Here is a 19,434-nt window from a genome sequence, read left to right as displayed (position 1 = left end):
ACACAAAATTTATCATTTATAGAATTAATAGTATTGTTTAATATTTGATATCAAGAGCAATACGGTTGTTTTGTACATGAGACGTATAGCAAGCCTTATTTTAAGCATGGAAGCTCAAATTCACTTTTAATGTTGTCTTTTCCTAATTTATATTGATTGAAGTTTCAAGATGCAAATTTTATGTGGTGTCAAAATGTAGAGAAAATATAGCTAATGTAAGTGAGGCATAAATAATCCTCCAATAAGACACAGCTTATAATACCATATCTTCTGCTATTGCCATTGAGATATATATAATTGATAAAAGAAAAGTATATTAATAATTTAAACATTATAATAATTTTCATAATAAATATTATGAAAATAAATATTTATATCATTTATAATATAATTATAATATTTATCTTATTCTTATTTTTATGTAATGTAATAAAAATGATGTCTTAACTATTAAAAGTATTTTGATAATTATACAAAGATTCCTAAAATACATGTTTTAATTATTCCTAAAAATAACTAAAAGATTCTCATAAATTTTAATAGTTAACCAAACATACTTTTTAAAATACTTATTTTTTAAAACACTCAGGAGTGTGATTCTCAGGAATGTTATTCCTAAGAATATCATTCTAAGGAATAAAATTAGATAACTTGAACAAACAGATTCTAAGTATTTTTTCATTCTTAAGTCAACTATTTACAACTTTTTTTTTCCTTGGAGGATAACTCTCTTTTCTTAAACTTTTCTTTTCCATTTTACTTGTATATATTCCTATTTAAAATAAATGCTCCCTCTCTCTCTCACCCCCTCCTTTTCATTTGAGTTTCTAGAAAATCTGTCTTAAATCGTTGTCTCTTGCACCCTCCCTCCTCATGCTCTTTTCATTATATGTTGTCATATGTTTTGATGTCACCTGACTCTTTTATAGGTAATAAATTTTATATGTTATTTTTAATCTTTGTTTATTTTTGTGACTGTAATTAATTGTATTAATCTTGTTATAGACATGAACTTTTAGCATTACACGACTATTAACACTTGCCAATTAACAACCAAATATATGAAAGATGTAATCCATGTTTGTCTATGGAAACCTCTCAAAGTTACAAGTGATGTGTTCCCTTTTCATATTATGATGGATCTAATATATTTAGATGACATTGGATGAATGCTATATGTAGATCACAAATAACATCACATTTTTCAAGCTACATTAGATGTGACTCACTCATTTGCGAACATTTATTGGAGATAGTGTTATAATAGTTTGGACATTTGCATGTCATTCCTTGTTCTCCTTTTATGATTATCGCATGTGCATTTTGATAAAGATTATGATCAAAGATTGCTTAATTATGATGATCACATTGTTTATAACACTACTAGAATGCCATAAGTCCCAATTCCATAATAGAGTCACTAGTTCAACATCATTTTTCAGAAATGATAAAACGGGTCAGTTCGACATGTTTAAGCTCGTCCCGCCGTCAGTTTGCTTAAAAAGGTCTCGCTCTAGTTGATCCATTAAGTAAAAATGGGATGGATGCCTTGATCCGCCCCGCAGGATGGGTTGGCAAGTAGGCGGGGAATTCCACTAAAAAATAAAAGAAAAAGGAAAGAATATATATTTATTTTGGGTACATCTTCTAACATATTTCTTTCTCAATTTATAAAGGACCCATATAAATTAGTGTACTTAAATAATAAAATAAATCTCAAATTAAAATAGATTTGATTTGATTTATTTCACAACAAATTCCAAATTTACTACAAAATAAAATAGATATGTAATTATAATAATAATAACTCTTTCAATAGATTTCCTGCACAAAAAATTCAAATTATATATAATAAAACAAAATAAAATAATATAAATTTAACATTAAAAATAAAAATAAAAAATAAAAAAATAGACGAATCAACGGACCAACTTGTCCCAACTCACCATTTACGAGTTAAGCATGATCATTTAATCTGACAAATTAAGAATGACGAATCAGACAAGTTCTAGAATATCTAATCTGATTTGTTATTTTTTCACAGATTAATACCCATTTTGTCATCCTTATCATTTCCCACCCATGCACCATATCACCCCATAATGAAGACCCTTTGCGAGGCCTAGCAGAACACCTTACCACCATGCTAGAGTTTTAGTTTGAGTGACTCTCATCTTTGTTTGGTAAGTGTATATGTAATTACTCATATTATGAATGTTAGACAATCACATTGTGTTGCTTCTTTCCTTTAATGTGACACATTCTTCTTTATAATAAAGGTTCAAGAGGTTAAAGTACGACCTGAGAAACATTTTAAAGGTATAATACTTTTACCCTTATTTACTTATAAATTACTTTTAAAAATTTTGATTTACTTAACAATGAAAATAATTCTCGTTATCATTGGATTTGAAAACTCAATGATAATAGAAGAAACTTTTGTCAAAATTTCATCTTACAAGAAAAAGGATTAGATGAAATTGAATTTGTCATAAAATCTGTTTGGATACAATTTATAAAGACTTTTAAGAACTTTTCTGAAAATAAAAAATATTTTTTAATAAAAAAATCTTTAAAATAGATTTAAATTTTATATCCTAACATTCCCACTGCGGAAAAAAAAAATCGGTTAAAACTACCCAAGTAGTTTGCAAAAGCAAACTATCAATATAAAAACCTATCTGACCACTTTTAATTGATCTTTCTTCTCTATTATTTTTTTCATCTGCTAAACTTAAAATGAGGACTTCAATTTTAATTGAATGACTTATTTGATTACGATCGGTGTTTATACTTATAAGTTTCAAAAAAAAAATTACTGCAAAATTATTCATATTTCTAAAAGAAATTTGTTTATTATTTTAATTTTAAATAAAATATAATTAAACCCATTAAAATAATTTTATTCATTATGGAAATTCATTTATTATTTTATAATTTTGAAATAAAATTATATTAACACAAAATAACATTTATTCATTGTAGTACTTTTATTTATATTTTTTAATGAAACTTGATGAATTTATTAAAATATTAATATTTTTACTGTACATCAACACTATAGCACCTTAAAATAATACTAATGTAACAGCTACAACAAACTAGTACACCGTGAACCATATTACATGTGGGTTCACGGTAGCAATCACCGTTTGCGCCGGCATAAACATGAAAAAGTCATTGATATACAGTTCAAATAAATACAACTTTTCACATGCAACTGGCCTTGCAAACAAATGCTAGAAACATTTAGCTAGCCTAGTTTTTCCTTTAGCATTTGTGAAGTTTGTGACAGCACAAAAAGTGAAAAAAGTTATTGATCTACAGTTCAAATAAACACAAATTTTCACATGCAACTGGTCTTGCAAACAAATACTAGAAACATCTAGCTAGCCTAGTTTTCCCTTTTGCATTTTGTAAAGTTTGTGACAGCACAAAAAATGAAAAAAGTTATTGATGTACAGTTCAAATAAAGGCAAATTTTCATACACGGATGACGAAAAAAAATCCATGACAGAATCCTGCAATGCCCACACTTATTAGACAATAACACAACTTGTGACTGTACTTCGCACAGAGATGAAAGTTTGGATAACAGTTATTTTGATGTATTGGCACCTGTACATAAATTGAAAACAATATTACACGTCTAAATTAATGGAAGATAAAAAAAAAAAAAAGACATTGATGAAAACAAAACAAGTACTATAAAGCATAGTTGTATGTCTCCAAATCAGGAATTGACCTCATCTTAAGGTTGGACCTCCTGGTCATATGGTTGAACCAGAAAACTCCCAAGAAAAAAATTCTAGTATATTTCAAACACTTTCGTCTATTTTAATCAACCAAAACAATCTACTTACCTTTTAACGTATCTTTGTTCCTTGTCTAATTATATTACTAAAGAATACTATTGTTACGTTAGTAATGCCAAATGAAACCTTTTTAGAAACTTTAGTACGAAAGAAAATTCATACTACTACCCTTTTGGCAACTCTAAAAGTTAATAGCAGACAAAAATAATCACTGGTCAGCAATATTAGAACTCCTCTCCGACCATTTGAAACATACTAATGAATTAATAAAATATATGAAACCAGAAATAGTGAAATGTTGCCAAAAGTTGTTAAAAGGATCGAAAAAGGTACAAAAATTTTCAAATCAACATACCGCTGCCACTAATAATTTGTTAAATTGCTAAAATCCTTACTTTGCCAATTCAAATATCAGGACTGATAGAAAACTAACCTTGTTTTTCTTCGTCGATAGGCTCGGATTTCCAAACAATGTCTTTTAGCCCAGTAGAAAGGTTTTTGTAGAACTGCAAAGAAAGAAAAGTTAGTCCAAGCGAGCTAATGAAAAAAGAAAATATATTTTGCAAGAACAAATGGGAAAAAGGAGGCAATTTTTCCATCCCTGCTAAGCTGAATGGAGTTCTATTTTGTGTTGGCTTTATTGCTATAGTAGCTGACAGGATTCAGTAACTTGTATATACTTATACAAGAAATGCTAATGCTAATACTCTATCTGTTATTGATTGAAAATCACAAATTTTGGTGAGTCCTACTACTAAATCAGAAAGAAACTCAATAAATGAGATGTGTGACCCACAAAATTTGTAATTTCCAATAAATTTCAGCCTATAATAAAGAGTATTAGAAAAAGTGTCAAAAAAATGTCACCAGTATTTCTTGTATATATAAATAGGCTGGAAGTAAGTGATATGATTCATATGTGGGAAACCAGGATAGTCCATCGCAAGCTCTTGAAACCATAAGAGAAGTAGTGATAATGTAGAGTTGGAGAAAAATACTGTTTTATTGGTGTGAACCCAACATAAGTTGTGATAATGTAGAGGTATTAATTTCACTCCCATATACAAAATACATGCATAATAATTTGTGCATTGAACTTACCTTGTGAAATTCCAGAGTATCTCCTTCAGACTTACGCAGCTCAACCATGTATAGTGAAGGGGCCACCTCTAAGATCTGGAAAGCAACACTTTAAGCATTAGGAATAATCCCGAGTCCTGAATATAAATAAATTATTGTGAAGGACACCGCAGATAATGAAAGCAAACTTTGAAAACTATACCTCAGTAGCCACAGACAGATGACCTTTCCGTCCAGTCTTTTCTCCTTGAATCTTTAACTGAAGTGCAGAATAAATAATATATACAATAGAATTAGAAACTTATTTCCAAGGTACTAGTACTAGAAATTAGGCCCGATATATATATATTGCTTTATTAACTATATAGACAAGATATATAGTATAGATATTTTTTACCTTACAGTTGTTCTTCTTAACATCAAAACCCAGGGGTCCTGCAGCTTGTTCAATTTTTGAAATTATTTCATCTGCTGGATATTTGGATGTGAACCGTGTTTCCCTTTTAACTAGTCCCTGAATGTCAAAAAGTAAAGCTAGCATTAACCATTATATTCGAGAACTGCATTCTTGATTCATGTAACTTGTAATCAACTAATAGCATAACATGATGGTGTGAAAAGCGAAAATGAAAAAGAAAAGAAAATATTACTTGTGATCTGATCACAATGTAATTTGACAAGTCCTCGCAAGACTTTTTTATTTTTCATTTCCTATGTCAAATTTCTAGGATGCCAAGCTCTAATAAGAGAAAAGTATAGAATTCATTTCTTATAAAGACACATACCATTTGCTTCTCAAAAAGACTACTAAGATTGAGGCCCTGAGATTTGGAGATGAGCTCAAAGGCATTCAGAGTCACAGGTGCTGCAGGTGCCACAGGCCCCACTTCACGCTTCTCTACAACAAGATTTTTTGAATCCTGTGTACCAAAGTGAACATTGAGATAGAGGTTAGAATCCAAAGCCTTGATGAACAAAATCTAATCAAGATTAACAGCTAAAATCAAAGACTTACCGTAGATTCACCGAAAATAGAATTTACATCATCAAGACTAACATTAGCCTGTTCAAATACGGGTGGCTTATATCCTTTCTTGAACCAATCATTCTCAATGACCTCAGCAAATGTAATCCGCTGTTTCATATTATTAAAAGAAAAAGAGAACAAGGTTGTTCACATTTGTGGTGACATGGAGGGAAGAATAAGAGTATTGTTAAACACCACATTAGTAGTAGAGTAGAATTAAAATTAAATTAAACAAAGAAAACACATACAGTGGCAGGATTGGGATCAAGGATTCTGTTGATTAGTTTCTTTGCACTTGAAGAGAACCATGGGGGGCACGTGAACTCAGCCTTGAAAATCTGTCAATGAAAATAAGGAAAGGAAGAGAAAAACAAACACATTACTTATTTGCAAATCAGGCTTCAACTTGGCAATTTCCACAGCAACTTGTAACTTAACTCCTCCGCGAAGGGAGTAGTTGACAAAAGACAATGCGTTGCTAGAAACAAAAAATGCTAAAGGTCATTTTGATTAACCTAAGTCAATGTGGTGAGTTTTGTATATACAGTTTCATTCATGCTTATTATCTAATTCATAAACGGTATCTCATTTAACAAAAATGAAATAATGAGCATGCATGCATGCATGAGAATTTTTATTAATGTGCTGCTTCAATCCTAACCGATTCTAATCCACAAAAGATTATAACGATAAAAAATGTTTGAGAAGACTATGCTCTCCAACAGCAACATCAGAATAATGCGAACCAAGTTTAGTTAGGTGAACAGAAAGAAATAGACATGGAGTAAAAAAAAACCTTTTTATATAAAGCTGTTAGATTGGTTTCTTCAAAGGGCAAATAGCCAGCCATTAAAACAAAGAGAATACAACCACATGACCATAGATCTGCCTTTGCACCATCATAGCCTTTGTTGTGAATCACCTAGATGATAAGGAAGCAGTGATAACAGAAAAATAAAAGGTTTATGAGATAAAATGTTTTGGTAACAAGTAGCAAAAGCTAATATACCTCTGGAGCAACATAATTTGGCGTACCGCATGTTGTGTGAAGTAGCCCATCTTCCTATTTAAATAGGATAACTGGTTACAAATTGAACATTATTGTATTTATAGTTTGTTTGGATACAAACTTAGAAGCGTTTTTTAGAACTTTTCATTAAAACTCTCAAAAACACTTAAAACTTGTATCCAAAGAAGCTGTTACTCTTTTTAAAAAATTAGTCCATACTCACCCGAAGCTGTTGAGGCAATGCACTCAATCCAAAATCTGATACTTTAAGAACTCCATTAGCATCCAGCAGTAAATTCTCCGGCTTTAACAGATATAAAACAAAGGAACATGTTAGTTTTCTTTATTGCTTTTTTCCTTCCTTCCTCTCACTCTTTCACACACACACCCCATGTGAGTAAATACATTCCCTTTTTAAAAACAAATTCTTTCACTGGGAATGCATCACTAAATGTTCAGAAACCTATAATTTGAGTCCCACGCCAGCACCCCTCTTTGAAAAGGTAAACAAAGGAAAAATGTAATCTGGTGCAAGTGGTACACACCTTTAGGTCTCTATGGAAAACACCTCTACTATGACAGTAATCCACAGCACATATAAGCTGTTGAAAATATTTTCTTGCTTCGTCTTCTTTCAACCTCCCGCTGCGTGCCTGGCTCAGGTTAATAGCAATAAAAGCACCAAGAGTTAGATAATGAACAAGATATCAACAGGACTCCGACCTTCAGAAGAACATGGAAAAGATAAAAAGTAAAAACTGACTTACAATTTTATCAAACAGCTCTCCACCAGTCACAAATTCCAATACAATGTATATCTTTGTTTTGCTAGCCATTACCTACACCGGGATTAGTCATTTACTATGCAGTTAGGAATGGCTGAGATAAAAAAAACTCAGGAAAATATGAAAATAGAAATAAATTATTCAAAATGTAAAAGTACTAAGATGCAATCATTTGCTTCCTTCTAACCTCATACATACGTATGACATTTGGGTGTCTAATCAGTTTCATAGTTGATATTTCTCGTTTTATCTGCATATCAGTAAACAATATAAAATATCAGGAAAGAATTAGAATATTCATGCTTCAAATAAAACACTAAAAAATATAGCAGAAGATAAGTTGTTCACATCTAGGATCTACTATGGTCGTGCTACCCATGCCTATGTGAGGAGAGATTCTCACCAACAATGTTAGAGTTAAAATTTAACTCCAAAACTTTTTGTTTTCCAATATCACAGAAAACATGCAGTATAAAACTTAAACCATTGACCTGTATAATTGACATCACAACACTAGCTGACTAGCATAAAGGAACTCTATAATGTAGTACAAGTTTTAGAGTGAGATTTCACATCAGGGAGTGGTAGTTTTTGGGTCATTTAGGAAAAAAATAGTTTTGGACATTTTATGATATTTTAACATTTTATGTGATTATTTTTAAGAGGCTTTAACTTTTAATATTGGTCTTGAATTTTAATTATTTTAACTATAAATAGCCTCTTTATTGTTGGGACTTGGGAGAAAAAGTCCCACATTGGTAAGTAATGTTGGACCCCACTAAGGCTTTAAAAGAAAGTCTACTGGTCCCATTTTATAAGCATCTCAAAATCTTCTTTCCTCTCCTTTGTATTTCTTTTGTCTATTTTGAGATAGAATTTCTTTTAGTAGTGATGTTTTCCTATTTTATATAGAGGAGTGTTGTAATTTTTTCTATAATGAAATCTCAATTAGTATTTTTTTTATATCGTACATAAACACATACATAAATGTTTTTTTTTTCTCGAGACTTTTAAAAATATATATCACTAATGAATATCAAATATTATTATTTTAAAAATAATATATATCTATGATTCTGTTTAAAATAGACAGAGATACAAAGGAGAAAAAAGAAAATTTTGAGATGCTTTTAAAATGGGATTACTAGCTTTAGCCTTAGACCACCTACGTGGGACTTCGTCTCTTAACATTTATGTCTTAAACAACAATTTTGTGTGAGTTTGAATTTGGCAGAAAATTTGAGAGTTTTCCTTTCGTTGTTAGGTAGGAAACTAGCTCTACACTAACCCCATCTCTCAAATCTATTATAGAAGATCTATGGCCAACTTTATCAAATTCGTTTATAGTTTATAAGTTTCTATCAACGCAAGTGATGGAACTTGCATTAAGTTTGGGAAACTTTTGACATAAGTAATTTAGACACATCAATTTTATCTAATCATTCAAATAAATTTTATAAATAAGAATGAATTTTACTCATTTAAAATCAAATAGACTTCACGATTACCAATAGTAATTTTTTTTATATAAATTATTAATTATGGGTTTGGTTCCGCAAATAAATGAAAATCTCTACAGTACTTTCAAGTTTCAAAGACAGAACACTGTACATAGAAACTCTAACCCACTCAGAAGATGACAAACTTCACTTTACACAAAAGCTTGCAAGCTCAACATCTTAACTCTTAAGATTTGACTTCCACAATGTAACACAGTTCCGTAGAATGTAAGAAAACAAATACTAGAAATAAACCAAAGGCGTGAAGCCTCTCGCGATTTCCTAGAAACCCAAAACATTCACTACTCCAAAACAATAAACTAAATCCAAAAAACGACAACTTATATTACGTCAAACCACCTCATCCATAATATTCTTTCATTAACTCAAAAACAAATAATAATTATAATAACCACAACAAGCACTCATAAAACTCACCACGACTAAAAAGTTTCATCAGTGTATCTTTTATTTTACATAAATCATTCTATCACTGCATCATCATATTCATCAACCACTACTCTTGTTCAAGTCTTTTGTTAATATTTTCTTTGTCGTCATTTAAAAATCATAAATTTTAATAATTTCTATTAGCATCAACAAATGCTCTGTCTAATTATATATTGTTAATATTTTCATTATTATCAGTCAAAATTATAAATTTTGTTACAAAATTAAAAAAAAAATGTTTGACTCAAAAATTTATAATTTATAATTAACAATAAAAGGGTAGCGTGTTAGTGAAAAAATCATTATTCTTCTATTTATCAGTATCATACACTACTAAACTGAATTCCTTTAGAATATCTATATATATTAAAAAAAATATGTATTTAAATTAAACTCGTTTTTTTAAAATATTATTAAAGTATATAATATATATATATATATATATATATATATTCAGTAAAAGAAGGAGAAAAAAAAAGGAAAAATAAAAAAAGAGAAATGAAAAAACCTGGGCAATCATTTTGTGCTTGAGAATCTTTTCCTTGTCGAGAATCTTGATGGCGACATTCTCTTTAGTTTCGACGTGCCTCGCGAACTTGACCTTGGCGAAATTGCCCTCGCCCAGGGTCCGACCCAGTTCGTACTTCCCCACACGGGTCCTGCTCATTCCACTCCCACCACCGCTGCTACCGTGCGCCGAAGAACGTGACGTCATCTTTCGCTTTCTCTCTCTGCAACAACCTTTTCTCTCTCTATATCTATATATATATATAAGTATATATTAAAGCCTCTTCTTCTTCAGGGGCTGCCACACGCGAGATTTCGCCACCTTCATTTTTTCGAATCTCGAAAGAGGAGAGCGTTGACCGTTGGATCTGGCGGATTCAATCGCGGCCGTTGGAGGGGAAAAGGTTCGGCGAGACGTTGACCGTTGGATCGAAGGAGGATCCCATGGATTCTGATGAGTGATGAATCGGAGAGGAAGGTTCCTGGGAAAGGATTTCTGGTTTTATTTATTTTTCGCTCGCAAATTAGGAGAGGAATTGAAGTAGCGGATTTCGGGTTTTTAATTTTTTTGACCCTTTTGGTTTGGTTGGAGAGGAAAAGTGGAGAAGAAGGAAGGAACGCACGCACGAGGGAGGGTTGTGTTGTGATTGTGAACGTGATGATGGATTGTTGGTGTTGTTGTTATTGTGGTGTCACGTGGGGAAGGCGCATCTGGCACAGGGGAAAACTGGGATTGGACTAGGTGTTGGGTTGGGTTATGGGTACCCAATGTGCCATGCGTTACGAATCGTCACTCTGAGACTCGCTTCTTGACTTTTTTTTTTCTTATTTTGACTTTTTTTTTTTTTTAAGTATGTTTTTAATTCTTAAATTTAATATAAATTTATTTTTCGTCTCTTAAATTTAAAATTATTATTTTTAATTTTTGAAATTTTTAAAAATTTTATTTTAATCTTTTAAGTTACCATTAACAACATATTTAAAAGTAACTAATTAAGATAATTATGTAATATCAATTAAATTTAATATCATATTTTTATTAATAAGTAAATATTATGTAATAATTGATAAGTTTTTTAACAAAATTTGAATATAAGGATTAAAATAAGATTTTTTAAAATTATAGGAATTGAACAATAATTTTAAATTTAAGAGACTAAAAATAAATTTATCCTAAATTTAAAGGACTAAAAATATATTTAAGTTTTTTTTAAGTAAAGATAAGAAAGATTATATAGATGGTCGAATTAAATTTAAGTTCTCATATTTCTAACTACCTCAATCTCTTTCCATCAAGTGATCAAACTACCGGACTAATCCTAATAATTCAAAATATATCTTTGACTTTAGAATATGTTAAATTTTTTATTTTATTTTTTAATTATCTTATATTAACAAAATTGTAAACCACGTGAACCGTGTAAATTTGATCTTTAATAAGAATAATTTTTAATCAAATTTTGTTTATCTTTTAATTAGTGAAGTCTTAAAACATTAAAACAAAATAAAGAAAATTATTGATAGTTTATTTCATTGAAAAATTTAAACTTATAATTAAATCACAGTTTTCTTTTCATAGTTAATTTTTTGTTGAAAATTTAAATTAATTAATAATTTCATATAAAAAATTAAATTCGAAATCTTATTAAAGGGATGGAGTCCGAGCAACTGGTTGCAGAATATGTTGGACTTGATCATTGATTTGGAATTTCGAATCTAGTATTATGTTATTTTCAACTTTTAAGGTATGCGTGTCAAATTAAACAATCATATCTTATTTCAACGTCGTGGTTGGAATAATTAAATAAATATGTCGGACGTTAGCATGTTATTGTTGAGATTATTCGTTTAATAATAAGAAAATAAAACCAGAATATTGGGTTTTTATGATTTTTAACAACAACTAAAAACAATTTAACCGAGAAAGTAAACCCGAGAGATTATGAGTTTTGTTTTGACCATATTATTGGTATGGAGATGACTAATTTTTATATAAAATAATAATAATAATAAATTATTATTATTATTATTTTTAGTGAATTTTTTTCTCATATGATATGTACTATCATTTTCATTAATAACTTGTTATTTCAATTTAAGTATATATATTATTTAATTATCCATCATGATTGTAATTAAATAAATATTCCTAGTATGTCACTGTCTCTTTTTTCTTAAAAAAAAAAAAAAAAAAGACTAACAATAAAAATTATTATTTAAAAACTGAAGTCAAACAATCGTCTCTTAAAAATTATACTTTTCTTCATAAAAATAAATTTTAATTTTTGTTCAAGTGGAGACTAAAGTGGAGAGTATTTTTAAAAGTGGTCTATCATGTACCACAATTTATTTTAATTAGATTAATTTGAGTAAAAGAAGAGTTAAAAATTTGACTTGAATGAGAATTAAGATTTTTTTAACACTATATATAAATATTTTAACATCATAAATAGTTTATTATCATTTATACTTTTTTTTATCATATTATATATCAATTATATTTTTTTCTTTTTTTTATGTGTAAACTAACAAGATAATTTTTCTCTATTAACATATAATTTTTTTTATAAATTTTAAGGAGATAAAAAATAATTTAAAAATAATTTTGATACATTTAAAAAAAAATAGAGGGAAAATTATGACTCATGTTTATATTATTATATTAGGCTTTTGGCAAAAATAAATAAAAATTAAATAAAATACACGAAATAAAAAAAATCATTATATGTGGTTTCTGCCACATGGCAAAAACCACAGTTGGCGCAAGAGAGATAGGGAAGTTCGAATACGACAAAAAGGATATGCATAGCGCATAGAAGGGATGTGTTTTCTTTGTAGTGACACATAGAGCAAGTGGCGCAAGTGGTGGAGGCGCCACTCAGTTGAGGCAGGTGCCTAAGGTGTAACACCCTGATTTTCATAAAATTATATTAATAATGTGTAAGTATTTATTTTAATTTTAATGTATTTATTAGAAGGATTTTAAAATTTATTTAGCTATTTTATATGAGCTTTATTTTGATATAAAACTTATGTTATTTCTGTGACACCCTTATTACCACCAACACATATATCGTAATAATGTAATTAAATAAAGGGAATAAATTTTTTCAACGTACGTATTGGTAAAAGGGTTCACATAAAAACCTCCACAAATGATCTTCAATGTCCAACATGAATAAAATTTGGAAAATAAAATATAAAAGTTTACAACTTGTCTTTAAAAATAATAATTACAACTCCAAATTCATATAAAAATTCCATATCCTAGAAATTCTCTACCCCGATGTAACAATACCAGAACACACCCACAATTCAATAGTTAACATTCTAGATGTCACTCAAAGCCGGATCTTCCTCACCTAAAATATCCACAAATTATATGGTGAGAAAATAAAACATCTATATGTAAAGAACACAAGGAAAAACAAAACATAATCTTATCATAACTCATCAATTAATGAAGTCTTTACAAGCATATCCATACATTCTAATTATATCAATCATGCATCATATTCACATCACAATTTCACACTCACACCAATCTATCACAAATCTTGCAATTAACACTATGTCAATAGTCACGCCACCTCAAGGTCGTGCCACTCTAGACATAAGTGATACGTATTAATTTCCTCACTCATCCCACACTATGTTAGGGGCACACCATCCCTGTAGCATCACTTACCCAGGATCGTCTCATCCCTGGTCATATGTGTGAGGAACCACAATCACATCACAATCACAATCATTACAAATCTTACAATTAACACTATGCCAAGGCCACGCCACAACTGACATAAGTGATACGGTTAATTGCCTCACTCATCCCACACTATGCTAGGGGCACGCCGTCCTTGTAGCATCACTTACCCAAGGGTCGTCTCATCCCTGGTCATATGTGTGAGGAACCACAATCACATTCACAATCCACACAAATCTTACAATAACCTTATGCCAAGGCCACGCCACATCTAACATAAGTGATACGTGTTAATTGGCTCACTCATCTCACACTATGTCAGGGGCACGCCATCCCTGTAGCATCACTTACCCAAGGGTCGTCTCATCCCTAGTCATTAGTGTGAGAAACCACAATCACATCATATTCATATTCAATACAACATCCCATCTCATAACTCAAATTCCATATTACATACAGATAAGTCCACACAATACAATGATTCACATACCCCTCAAACAATTCACCATGAATACACATCTATAACAATAATATTTATAAATTAATATAAAACCCAATTAATTCACCAATTTAATACAATATTAAATCAAATAGTAAAACCCCCAATTTTTCCAAAACCTAACTCACATGCACTTTTCTACAATTTCGTTCTCTCTCCCAGATCATCATTTTCACAAATTAAATATATATTTCTAATCCTCAATACATACAGAATCTAATGGGATCATCAATTCCTCAAACAGAAACAATTATAAAATTACCCATAATTCTAAAGGACACTTTCTCTACCCAATTTTCTCATGTAACTTTACATATAAATCTCCCTTTTTTTCCCGTACCTCGATAAAAAGTAGCTGAAACTAGAGCAGGATCTGGTTGGTCTCCTCCTCTGGGTTCCCCTCGGTCTTCAGAGAATGTAGAAGGAAAAGAAGTCAAAACTGAAAGAAGTCAGAACTGAAAGGTGTTCTTTTTGGGAGTGCTAGAGCACTTTATTTATAGGCATCAGGAGTGGCCGGAATGGCCCGTTTCAAATCCGGAATGGCCCGTTCTGGACTCTTACGTTATGTGTGAAGTTCACAACCAGAACGACCCGTTCTCAAACCAGAACAACCCGTTCTGGGGTTGCATTTAACCCATAACGACCATATTTGGAACGGATCATTCCCAACTAGGGTTATAGGCCTTTTTGGTGGTTTGAAACGCCCTGTTCCAATTTGGAAACGCCCCGTTTTCATCTAAAATTTGTGGACAATTTTTGTATTTGGGAACAGCCAGTTCCAGTTTGGGAACGACCATTCTAGGCTACTAAATCACCCTCATGTTAGTAGTTTGGAAATGTCCGTTCCAATCTGGGAGCGACCCGTTCTGGGCTACTACATAACCCTTATTGGGCTTTAGGCCTTCGCACAATCCTTGAAAATTGGGCTGTTACAATTTCTACTAAAAGAGAGAAGTATATTTTATATTATTAATCTATTTTATATGAGCTTTTTTTAAAATATAAAACATGGATTTTAATTAGTATTTTGATTAATTGACATGGAATGTATATTTATGAAAATATATTTTTATTAAGAGTTATGTGTATGTTATTTATTAAAAAGGAGGAAATATATTTTAATTATTTTAATTGTTTTATGAGAAGGCAAGAAAGGATGTTGTGGTCATTTGTTAATGTAACGTAGTAAGTTATTTCAGAAGGCCCAAAAGTCCAATATGGTGATTTAGTAGCTCAGAACAGGCCGTTCCCAATCTGGAACCGGCGGTTCCAAACTACTAAATTGACCTGTAAATCATAGTTGAGAATGGATTGTTCTGGATGGAGTACGAGCCATTTTGAATGGAGTACGGGGCATTCTGGAGGGAGTACGTGCCATTCTGGATGGAGAACGAGCCGTTCTGGATGGAGAATAGGCCGTTCTGGATGAGTCCTAGAACGGGCTGTTCTGGTTTTAGAACGGGTCGTTTTGCATGTGATTTTTTACACATGATGAAGGGGTGCAGAACGGGCCGTTCCAGATTTGAAACGGGCCATTCTGGCCACTCTTGAACCTCTATAAATAGGCATTGAGGGGGGGAGAAAAGGGGAACTTAGAGATAAGTTTTAAAGAGAAGGACTCTGGGCCAGGAAGCTTGCTTTTGGAAGATGGAGGTTCCCGGGCTGAGCTTCGGAAGGAAATTCCACTTTTTCTCAGCTCTTGGCAATGCTGAGCGAATCTTCAAGTTAGGGAAGCTTCATGCATTATTTTCCTTGAAAATGGTTAAGTTGTTAGGTGTGGATTGAGTTAAAAAGTTGGGTTTTGTTGTTTGAAAGAGAAGAGATGATTGATTTAAATTATTAGTTGCATGTGGTTGTTCTTGTGTTTCAGAAGTTGTTTATAACGTGGTTAAGTTGCTAAGTTGCTTGATGAAGATAAGTTGAGTAGTTGTTGACTTACGTTGTTTATATGTTGTGTATTTGGTCAAATTAAGTGGTTTTTATGTTGTTAATTGTTGAATTATTAATAAGTTGAGATGTATAACTTGAAGTAGTTCATTATTGTAAAGTTGATATTGTGTTGACTATAGTTGTTTAAATTAAGTAGTATAAAGATGTCTATCGCTGTAAAGTTGAAAATTGTCTATCATTGTAAGATGTCTATTGTTGTATTGTTGTAAGTTGCCTATTGTTGTAAGATGTCTATAGTTGTATTGTTGTAAGTTGCCTATTGTTATAAGATGTCTATATTTGTATTGTTGTAAGTTACCTATTGTTGTAAGATGTCTATAGTTGTATTGTTGTAAGTTGCCTATTGTTGTAAGATGTCTATAGTTGTATTGTTGTAAGCAACTTATAGTTGTTAAGATTTCTATTGCTATAAAGTTGTTAAGATGCCTATTGCTGTAAAGTTGTTAAGATGCCTATTGTCGTAAAGTTGTAAAGCTGCCTATTGTTGTAAAGTTGGAAAGTTGGGGACATATGGTGAAGATATATATCCTATGTTGAGATACATAGTACTAAGGTGATAAGTTGAAAGTTGTTTTAAAGTTGAATCCCTTAGTACTGTGTGGGCAACATGGAAGTAGTCGATCCATGTCATGGTTGAATGACCAATTTGAGTAAGGTATCTAGTTAGAGATGTAGTCTTTGACTAGGTACTGGAGGGTGCGTGATGGAATCATGCCTAGGAAGGCAAGAGATGACAATCTAAAAGATCCAAGAGGAATGGGTTAGACAAGGAGGTTTGGGCCAGTCAAGGCCCAATGGGCCCGATGGGCTTGGAAGGCCCAAGTTGAGTGTCTCATGGGCCATATCTTGTGTTAGCTATTTTCTTTTATGTCTTGTATATATCATATTAGTGTAGGTTTCATATATTTTGGGTCTTGTATTTTGACCATTTTGGATAATATTTTAGGCTATAGGCTTATTGGGCCTAGTTTTGGGCTTCGTGGGCCTTTGGGCTTTTGGTACCCAATTTTGGGCTCATTTTCATTCTTGTAATTTTTCCTTTCCATTGTATTTGATTGACCATTGTAATTAGGTCATTAGAATAGGATTATGCAAGGATTACTTAAATAGGTAAATTAGATTAAAGTAGGTTTAATTTGGAAGTCATTTAAGTTACATTTGAGTCACATGTTTAGCACCATGGGTGGCTGAACATGTGCCATTCAAATTAACCCTAAATAACTCTCAAATCAAACCAAAATGCACCTTGGTACCTAAATTTTCGGAGTAGCACATGGGAGCCAAAATTTGAATTCAAATTTCAAGTTTGAATTCAAATTTTGGGCGCCACATGTAGCCTTTGATTTAGGCGCCCAAAGAGTGCACATTCGGAACCCTACTTAAGTCATTCTTCTACACTTTGTAATCACTTTTGAATATATTGAATTTCTGATTGAATCTTCAGAAATTCTTCAAGAGTCACCGAGTTTAGAGAGAGAGCAAGAGAGTGCCTTCAAACACCATAGGAATTCCTTAATTCCTTCTCTTTGAAGTGAGCAATCCTTTGCTCTTTAAACTTGGATGCTTCCATCCAAGGATTTGCCTCATTCCATCCGTGTTTCTTCATCCTTCTTTGGTTCATCACTTCGGTCCATATCTCCTTTGAAGAAGATCCGAGCCTAAGGAGAAGCTAAGGAGAGGTTCATCCATCACTTCTCCCTCCTTCTCCATCAGTGCGTGGTACTTGGAGGACACTGGATGGGCTAACTCCATATGTGGATTGGTGATGCTAGCCAAGGCCGTGGCAGACTCATACCCAAACCCTTCTGTCCTAACAGTAGTACTGGACCTCTGAGTCTAAGTGGCACACCTGAGCAATCACCTATTGTTGTCTATACCTGGTTCTCTTCAGAGTTTCTAACGCTGTTCTATACCTGACCTGGTTGAGATAGGTCAAACTAGGGATTCGGTAGGGTTTATGCCACCTAGACTGCTCAACCTCAGTTGTTGGAGATCTCCTAGTTGTATATGCGTGACGACACATTAGTTGATGTTGCATGGGTTGTTGTATTCAAGTTGTATATAATTTTGTATGAATGAGGATAGTTGAGCTATTGTGATAAATACTATGTGATTGTGTTGTGATGAGTTGTTGATCACTAGGACTAAAGGAGAAGTTTTTGAAGTTTCTCATCCCATTGTGCGGATTGAGATAGTTGTGGTGCTCTAAGAGCCCAATTTGTTTAAAAACCCTCCTTGGAAAGTTATTCCTTGGAGTGGATGATCTTTTGTTCTCCTCTAGGACTTGGTTGGTCCCGTGTGTGGGCAAGGTCGAGGCACACATGTATGAAGCGACCACGGTATAAGGGCCAGGCCGAGCTATACCGATTACAAGTGGCCAATTTGAATAAAGTGCGATGTGTTGAAAATGTTGTTGCTAGTAAATGATATTGTATATCTATTGTTGTAGATGGTGTGTTGCTTTAAGTTGCAAGTTGAAAGTAGAATTCTATTACTATTTATTATATGTTGATGCTATTTTTTTTATGTTTATTGTTGTGAGCTTACCCTAGTGTATTTTCCCTATGTGGTTGGGACTGCGATGACCACCCCTTGGTATGCGAGCAAAATAAGATAGGTGCTTTGCTGGAATGGGTGAGCTTCGAGACTCAGGAGGAAGGCTTAACACTGTAATTAGTTGATTGGTAGCTTTTGACTACCTAGTTGTTGTATAGGGTATTATTTCCCTACTTTCAGTTATATATATTATGAGACTTTTTAGTTGTGTATTCTCATTATATATATAATTGTTTAATAGTGAGATTTTATTTTTATACTTGTATTTGGACGCTATAGACAGTGTGAGACCTGGCGGGTCATTACACTTTTATGGTATCAGAGTAGGTCGAGCCTAGTGGAAACTCTGTGGGGGTGATCTCATTAGGCTTCCGTTGTGTAGTTCTTTGTGTTGTGTTGATAAGTTGTTGAGTGATGTGTTGGTTGTTCATTGGAGTTGGGTGATAGAAAGTATAAGGTAAATTTGATATATTTGCCTTTAGTCGATATTGACATGATCTTAGGGATGGATTGATTGTCTGTCAATTAGATTCTTATAGATTGTGCCAATAGGG

The 19,434-nt window shown here is 32.1% G+C and overlaps 1 protein-coding gene across 1 annotated transcript; it reads right to left on the bottom strand.

The window, feature by feature from the left end:
• Window positions 1–3,163: 3,163 nt before the first annotated feature.
• Window positions 3,164–10,924, bottom strand: LOC109804846 (CBL-interacting serine/threonine-protein kinase 23). The gene is made up of 15 exons (XM_020366727.3): window positions 10,174–10,924; window positions 7,904–7,966; window positions 7,699–7,770; window positions 7,477–7,584; window positions 7,155–7,235; window positions 6,932–6,985; window positions 6,719–6,844; window positions 6,171–6,260; window positions 5,911–6,030; window positions 5,681–5,815; window positions 5,293–5,409; window positions 5,098–5,154; window positions 4,917–4,991; window positions 4,249–4,321; window positions 3,164–3,618 (listed from the first exon to the last, which is right to left on the bottom strand). The coding sequence occupies exons 1-15, from the start codon at window positions 10,378–10,380 to the stop codon at window positions 3,599–3,601; spliced, it is 1,398 nt and encodes a 465-aa protein (XP_020222316.1). The 5' UTR covers window positions 10,381–10,924; the 3' UTR covers window positions 3,164–3,598.
• Between the last annotated feature and the right edge of the window lie 8,510 nt (window positions 10,925–19,434).

This window comes from Cajanus cajan, chromosome 2 (genome assembly GCF_000230855.2).
Source record: "Cajanus cajan strain Asha chromosome 2, NIPB_CcT2T_4, whole genome shotgun sequence".
In the NCBI taxonomy this organism is placed as follows: Eukaryota; Viridiplantae; Streptophyta; class Magnoliopsida; order Fabales; family Fabaceae; genus Cajanus; species Cajanus cajan.
Note: the sequence above shows the minus strand (reverse complement) of the source record. Positions and strands in the feature narration are given on the sequence as shown.

Excerpts from the sequence above, each read along its gene's own strand:
- LOC109804846 (XM_020366727.3), bottom strand. The coding sequence starts at position 10,380 with ATGACGTCACGTTCTTCGGCGCACGGTAGCAGCGGTGGTGGGAGTGGA. Across the intron at positions 7,967-10,173 it reads AGCACAAAATGATTGCCCAG|ATAAAACGAGAAATATCAAC; the intron begins GTTTTTTCATTT and ends ACTGATATGCAG. Across the intron at positions 7,585-7,698 it reads GAGAGCTGTTTGATAAAATT|GCACGCAGCGGGAGGTTGAA; the intron begins GTAAGTCAGTTT and ends AACCTGAGCCAG.